The sequence below is a fragment of the Rhagoletis zephyria genome, unplaced genomic scaffold (assembly GCF_001687245.7).
Source record: "Rhagoletis zephyria isolate East Lansing unplaced genomic scaffold, Rhagoletis_zephyria_1.1 Rzeph_scaffold_00886, whole genome shotgun sequence".
Classification (NCBI taxonomy): Eukaryota; Metazoa; Arthropoda; class Insecta; order Diptera; family Tephritidae; genus Rhagoletis; species Rhagoletis zephyria.
In genome coordinates, this window is record NW_016157970.1 from 122,664 (window position 1) to 130,823 (window position 8,160).

An 8,160-nucleotide genomic window follows, 5' to 3' on the forward strand; every position below is an offset into this window, starting at 1 on the left:
ATTTTCTGTTTTTGAATTTCATTAATACAATTTTAGCGCACGCTTAGGCTATTATTATAATTATTAAAATTGGTAGAGATTTAAGTTGTTTATTTATCAAATGTAAACCGAATCGACCAGTCGATTTTAGCAATTACCATTTTTTCTTATATCGAATGCTGTATTGGAGTGAAATTATTTATTTTTAACTGACTTATTTTCATTATTTTGTTTTAGTTACATCTTTGAATAATCTCGAACTTAAATTCTAACTCTAGGGATTTTGTTTTTAGTTATAACTATCCATTCGGTTTATGAATTGTTTTATTGCTCTTATTAGTTGTTAACAGCACATAACTAATTTTTATAAAAATATATCATAACAAATGCCTTTTTTGCAAACTACTAACTGCTTGTCTATTTTTAGATCATGGAAGTTTCTCGTTTAAACTTGTTTTCCTTCCATAATATTTGTTGTTAAACTATTGTAAAAAAAAAACAAAAATGGATTATTTCTCAAAATTAAAAAAAAATATATATATATTTTTTCATCAGAAATTCTGAAATTGCGTTTTTTTATGGAAAAATTTGCTGTGGTGTACAAATAAATTGAATTTTGCTGTGCCAAATACCAAGTAAAAGTTTGACAGTTGAAAAAACAAACAAACGCAAGTGCGAAAGCTCTGTTTTTGTGTGTTGCAGAAATTGTTAAAATTTATTTTTGATTTATAACTTGCAAGAAACGAGAGTTATGCTCACAGAGAGCGAAATAAAGAAATAGTAAAGAAACGCAAAACTAGCAGNTTTTATGGAAAAATTTGCTGTGGTGTACAAATAAATTGAATTTTGCTGTGCCAAATACCAAGTAAAAGTTTGACAGTTGAAAAAACAAACAAACGCAAGTGCGAAAGCTCTGTTTTTGTGTGTTGCAGAAATTGTTAAAATTTATTTTTGATTTATAACTTGCAAGAAACGAGAGTTATGCTCACAGAGAGCGAAATAAAGAAATAGTAAAGAAACGCAAAACTAGCAGAAACTAGCAAGTAAAAAGCTGATCGATGTATTTGACTATTGGAAATATTTGGCCCGAATTTTTGTTTGTCCATTTTGACAGCTGCTAGTTCCTGCTAGTAAAAATTGTACCAGCAGGAATTAGCAGGAGCAAAAATTAAGAGCGTAAGAACGAGAGAGAGCTGCTAGTTTTTTGGGTTAAGAACCGCTCTCCAGCAGAAATTAGTGATAATTATCTGAAACATAGCTTTTATTACCGCCAAGCATATGTATACATAATTGCATTCCCTAACTCGCAAGAACTTACAGGAATTTACCAGAAAGCGTTCCCGTACTCGGTTCTCTGGCTTCTTTTGCCTTTTGACAGTTTTACAGGTTTTAACCCCCAGAAAAGTTGGGGAACGCAACTCATGTGTGTATACATGTTTATAAGCTGTCAAAATTTTACCTATTTCATTTCTTTAGGGCCGGTTGTTCAATGTCTGATTAGCACTAATCGGAGGTAGAAATTATATCCCGGGATCCCGTGGGCTTGATCCCGGGGTTTCAGGACTCAAAAAAGGGCTCGGGATTCCCGGGGTTCAGGATCCGTAATCCGGTGCTAGTTGCCTTAATTACAACAAAACGAAAAATTGTTTCAAGAATTTTTATTTAAATTAATTTTTTAGTAATCTTTTCTTAAAATAAATGGAGTCTTTCAACATAACAAAAAACTTCAAAACAAATGTTTTTTATTAAGTGGTTTTCTACCAAAAAAAAATAATTTCTGTAAAAAATAAGTTGTTGCGCTCATGATAAAAACATTACAAGGTAAATTCATTCTCTCATTTCGTCGGCCATGATTTTTTTCTGACGTTTGCCAACATTTTAAAATCATATAAAATTGAAAATAAAAAAATTAAATTGCTCACAATTGTTGTTTGAGATTGAAAATGAGAATGTGTGTGTGAGTTTGAGTTTTGATTTTAAAATTATATTGTTGGCAAACGTCAGACTGCCTCTCAATGGTTTTACCTTGTTACGTTTTTATCATGGTTGCGCTAATAAATTTGTGAAAGTATTAGCAAATTTCAGTGCATCTAAAGTTTCTAATGCGTTGTTTACTTTTACTTTAGAATTGTCAAAATCAGTAAATCCCAAGTAGCGGTTTCTGGAACGTGCAACATTTGTTCGCTACATCGTGATGTGATGAAAAGAAAAGCTGGCAGCTCTCCGCAAGATTACAGAAATCTTTCAAAATATGTTCAAAAAATATCCTGATATGGAAGGAACTGCTTTACACTGTCAAGGAAAAAAATTGCCGAAGCTCAACGCAATTTTTAGAAACTTCAATCTTGCACTTTTTACACTAAAATTCATTTCTTTTTAGATTCTTGCAGAATTTTTTTTTAATTTTTGTACAAAGTTTGATCCAAAACTCGAGATCTGCCACAGTTTGAAATCTACCACATTTTTTCCAGATTCTACCACACAATTTTGAAAGTCCAAATACAAGATCACGTAATAACGCGACGTTGTATTTGTAACTGGTTTCGAGAAAAAAGTTTGCGAAAGCGGGTTCGTCAGATGAGCGTTTGGTTACATCACAAGCACCACTATTTTACACTTTTATTTAAGTAAACAAGAGTTAATTCAACATGACAACACATTTTCAAACATTTTATTGCATCATTTTACCTAAATTGTGCGTTTAAAGTGGCTGACAATAATTTTGGTTTTCGTTGTTTTCTTTGCGTTGTTTACTTTTTGCTCGTTTTCCAGTGAAACAAGATGGCGTAGAACCCGCTACAAAAAATCGACTTTTTTAACTCTCTTGTTCTTACCTGATCTTGTGTCTTTCGTTCATGAAAATTCATGGTCCTTCTCATTATCAACCCTAATCAGATTGTACCCCAACCCCCACCCCCGGCGCCCGCATGAGGAGTACACAAAAAGGTTTATTACTCCATATACGAAGTCCGATCACTGGTTATTACCCCAGCTGTGAACTAGGAATATCAGTGGCAAAAATACATCGATGTTTTTCTTTGATTCGATGCATCGAAATGTACATCAATATTTTTCGATGCATCGAAGGGCATAGGATTTTTCATATAATGTTTCACAACAAAATTGTAAAAAATTTAAAATAAATTACTGCGACTGTGCTAATTATGTTTCTAACGGAACTTCTTGCAGCCATTTAAATTTTTTGGCCATAGTCACCTCTTTTTTTTTAACAATTTTAAAACTGGAATGACGGTTCAATGTACCGTAGATGTCAGCTTTCAAAAAACATCGATACATGACTATTTATACATCGAGTGGAAAATTTTCGATGCATCGAAGCAAAACATCGATATTTTCGATGCATCGATGATTTTCCGATTGTTCCTTCTGTGAACTTTTTCCTGCGTGTACAAATTGTATGGAATTTTTGCAAATTTTCATATAAATTTTATGTAGCGCAAACTATTAGTTATCAACGGTAGTTAGAAGATACTTAAGTTGAAAAAAAAACAGTGCCCAAATAGTAACAGCAGTAGTGCAACTGTGTGGCAATTTATCGTGTTGTGCATTGAAGGCTGGCTACTGCCTTGCAGTGGGGAAAGTATACCACGTTCCAGGAATTTAAGAACTGCACGGAGGGATAAAAATGGGCAAATTTACGCATATTTTACAGCGTGAGTTTCCAGCCATTGACAATGAGCTAAAGGATTATGTGGAGGGTGAGTTTGTCACATTCTGAAGAGAAGTTAGATCCATCGACAAATTCGCATTTCAGGTGTACTATGTGGTAGTTTGGAAGACTTTGAGTCATGCGATGATATATATGAGGCCGTGGGTGATATACTGCAAAGCATTGATATGGAAAAGACAGAGGATGATATAAGGTTAGTTGCAAAACGAAAATTGGGAGTTACTTTAATAATAAACTTTTTTTCTTGTAGAGAACTCTGCGATCAATTTTATAATATCATCAAAAAAAATACTAAAAATGAGACACGTAAAGTATTAAATGCACCCGTCAATATCGCCGAAATGGCAAAAGAGATGGAAAATGTTGATAAAAATATGCAAAGCATATGGCTTAATTCAAAGGACGGTGGATCGGTAAAATATTTTTTCAATATAATATTCAATATAATAAAAACCATAACATGCATGTGCATAATTTCTTTTAAATGCAGAAGGTAAATAGTAAGAAACTAGAGAAGGCCGAAGCAAAGCTACAGCAAAAGCAAGAAAAACGGTCTGACGTGGGAAAATCAGCCGTAGCCGCGCCCGTCAAGCTGCAAACTGCAACAGCTTCACAAGTAATGAGCAAGAAAAATACTAAAATGGAACAAAAGGGTACCAATCGTTCGATGGACATTAAAATCGAGAACTTCGATTTGGCTTTTGGTGACAAGTATGTACATAACCAGGGAACGGATTTAATGGAAATTACCTTTTTTTCTGCAAAAGAGTCAGAATATATTCCATTAACAATGTCCACGATTTAGCTTTCCCTGATTCCATATATATATATTTGATTTTGGATATGAATGTTTTAAACGTTCCATATTTAAATTGGGACCACTTGTATCAACTAACGTCAACGGACGTTTAGTACATTCAAGGCTTTTCTTCGCGAAAATCGAATAAAAATGCTGCCAGAAAACTTCAAAATGCATCTTGTGGTCCAATGTTACTATGTACAACAATAGAGATTAAAGTTTTGTGAATTAAAAACTAGAAAAGAGAAAATAGTTAAAGATTTGAAGCATACATTTTTCATATAATGAATTTTTCTCTTTTGACTTGTAAAATAAACATCCTTAAAATAAATTCTTTCTTTAGTTCCCTTTGCCAATTTGCCACTTCAAGTGCCTTTTCCTGCCTAAAAGTTATTTTATTTTGCCTTTTTTTTTATAGATCTTTAGGTCCTAAAAATCCGTTCCCTGTACATAACCCACCCTCTTGAATGCCAACCAGCAAGTAGATATATTTCATTATTTATTCGCAGGGTTCTGTTGCAAAATGCAAACTTGTTGTTATCGTGCGGCCGGCGCTATGGTCTAGTCGGCCGTAATGGTTTGGGTAAAACCACCCTGCTTCGCATGATATCTGATCGTCAATTGGCCATTCCCTCACACATTAGCGTGCTTCATGTCGAACAGGAAGTAGTAGGCAATGATACTAAAGCCGTTGATAGTGTTTTGGAATGTGATTTAGAGCGTAATCGCCTATTGACACGCGAAAAAGAAATACTTGCCACACTAAATAGCGGTGTACAGGATACGAAATTAAGTTCCGAATTGAATGAAGTGTACGCACAATTGCAAAATATTGAAGCTGACAAAGCGGTGGCACGTGCTTCTGTTATATTACGTGGTTTGGGTTTTGACGCCGATATGCAGCAAAGACCAACTAGATCTTTCTCTGGCGGCTGGCGTATGCGTTTGGCTTTAGCACGTGCGCTCTTCTCCAAACCCGATTTACTATTGCTCGATGAACCGACAAACATGTTGGATATTAAGGCTATTATTTGGCTGGAAAATTACCTTCAGACTTGGCCGACAACGCTTTTAGTTGTTTCTCACGATCGTAACTTTTTGGAAACTGTACCAACGGATATCATACATCTACATTCCCAGGCACTGGAAGCTTACAAGTGAGTTAATGAATACAGGTTTGCCAATGTAATTGCTATTCGGCAACTAATATTAAAAATTTCATGTAGAGGTAATTATGAGCAGTTTGAAAAGACTAAAAACGAAAAGATGAAGTCCCAGCGGCGCGAATATGAGGCACAAATGGCACATCGTGCGCACGTCCAAGAATTCATCGACCGCTTTCGTTACAACGCTAACCGCGCTTCATCCGTGCAGTCAAAAATTAAAATGTTGGAAAAACTGTAAGTCTATAAAATATAAGTGTTAGGCTAAGTCGTATTGCTAGCTTTAAACTCTGTGTAGGTTTAATCAGTCCATTAATTTGTACATTCAACTTCCAATTTCAGCCCCGAATTGAAACCTGTTGAGAAAGAAATCGAAGTTAAACTGAAATTCCCTGATGTTGAACCTTTAAATCCACCGGTATTAGCTTTATCCGAAATCGAATTTAGATATAAAGACACAGATCCATTGCCCGTTTTTAAAAATGTGAATTTATCAGCTACCTCCGATTCTAGAATTTGTATAGTAAGTTGAAATGTGATCTAATTACATATATATAAATATCTTTGACTTCTACGAATTTTGTATGCATACATTCGTTGTTTTAGGTAGGTGAAAACGGTGCTGGTAAAACAACATTGCTCAAAATCATTGTTGGTCAATTGACCACCATACATGGCAACATCATTTCGCATCGGGGTCTTCGTATTGGTTACTTTGCGCAACATCACGTCGATCATTTGAATATGAATACCACCTGTGTGGGCGTTTTGGCCGAACTCTTCCAAGGACGGCCGGATGAAGAATACCGACGACAATTGGGCAGTTTTGGCATATCAGGGCAGTTGGCTTTGCAGAGCATTGCCAGTTTATCGGGAGGACAGAAATCGCGTGTAGCTCTTGCGAAAATGTGCATGGGTATTGTGTACTAAAATAATTGAAATAAATCACTAGTTATCGGAATTTTGTTTTTTTAGCCGATCCTAACTTTTTGGTGCTTGATGAACCTACAAATCACTTGGATATTGAGACCATTGATGCCTTAGGAAGAGCGATTAATGCATTTAAGGTATTGCTAAGCCTCGAATGTTAGGCTGAACTATTATGTCATCTGATATTTCGTACCAAATATTTTCGCTACAAAAATGTATTCAATTTTTTTATTAAAACAACATTTTTCTCTTCATAGGGTGGCGTCATTTTAGTATCTCACGACGAACGTCTTATCAAGGTCGTTTGCAAGGAGCTTTGGGTTTGCGGCAATCGTACTGTACGCGCTATGGAAGGTGGTTTGGATGAATACAAACGTGAAGTTTACAAAGAAATTGAAGCGGCGAATAGTTAAATTGAATTTTAGTGTAAAATTGTATTTTGTATTCATTTCATTATACTTGTAATTTATGCTCGTGCACTGGCGAAGTAAATACATACATTGATATTTTACAACTGCTTATAAATTATTAAAATGCATCTATATGAAAAAATAAAATAAAAAGCAGTAGTCGCTTTAAATTATCTCTTTTGTTTTTATTACTTTTGTATGTTTGATCTTTCGTGGTGTGCTGAAGTGATTGTCATTGTCTGTTTCCCCTGCTCGTTTTGGCAACGTATTACCGGTCATCGGAAAGTCGTTGGTTTTTGTTGAAAAATATTATGTAAAGTTGCTGAAGTGACGCTCCTAGGTCAGATAGAAATCTGAGCCGTCTGTCGTTGGAACATTTGATTTATTGACGTCAATTTATAAGGTGACTTCTTGAATCCTCGCGCTGATATTTTTGCTGCCGTCTTGCAGCTATGTGAGCGATCGAATCTATGTAGCCTTAAATAAAAATTTTCTGATTGCTTACATGCTAAAATGATTAATTCATTCATTACAATGTTATCCTTTCCACCGTTTTATTTATATTACCCCACCTAATAAGCGGTAACTTTGAGGTACCTTACACTATTTTTAATCAGTTAAATCAGCTGCTGAAATGCTAAGTGCAGTATCATATTATATATATATTCATATAATAATTGAAAATTCATTTTAACGCGAAAGTTGTTTTAGNTCATATTATATATGTATATATTCATATAATAATTGAAAATTCATTTTAACGCGAAAGTTGTTTTAGAGCACTCTACATTCGCTTCTTGAACAACATTCAAATATACAGTCAGTCAATAAAGTTTAGGTCCAGCGAATTTTTTACAATACCGGCAACTATTTTTTAGATATTTTACTTTTCGCAAATTTTTTATAAAAATATGATTAATTCTACAAACAAACCCCAACAATGAGAGTTCCAAAAACTTCGTCATACTTGCACTTTATTATACTAAAATTTAATTGGCAAAAAAACTGCATACTCAGCTTTTTTTTNGATAATTAATCCTACATTTTTTCATTATACTTTTTAACATTAAAAACGCTTATTCATGCTGCTGATATGATACTTGTGAATTGATAATTTTACAAAAAGAAAAATTAAACGAAACGCCGACTGCGTTTGTGGGGCTCCGCTGCGACAGCCGGTGTCGTGAC

General features: G+C 34.5%; 1 protein-coding gene across 1 annotated transcript; it reads left to right on the forward strand.

Annotated features, from left to right (window-relative positions):
• The first annotated feature begins 3,190 nt into the window (after positions 1-3,190).
• Positions 3,191-7,658, forward strand: LOC108361939 (ATP-binding cassette sub-family F member 3). Its single transcript, XM_017614729.1, has 10 exons — positions 3,191-3,698; positions 3,755-3,863; positions 3,921-4,083; positions 4,161-4,381; positions 4,979-5,626; positions 5,696-5,869; positions 5,975-6,155; positions 6,239-6,548; positions 6,608-6,699; positions 6,820-7,658. The coding sequence occupies exons 1-10, from the start codon at positions 3,626-3,628 to the stop codon at positions 6,973-6,975; spliced, it is 2,127 nt and encodes a 708-aa protein (XP_017470218.1). The 5' UTR covers positions 3,191-3,625; the 3' UTR covers positions 6,976-7,658.
• Positions 7,659-8,160: the final 502 nt, after the last annotated feature.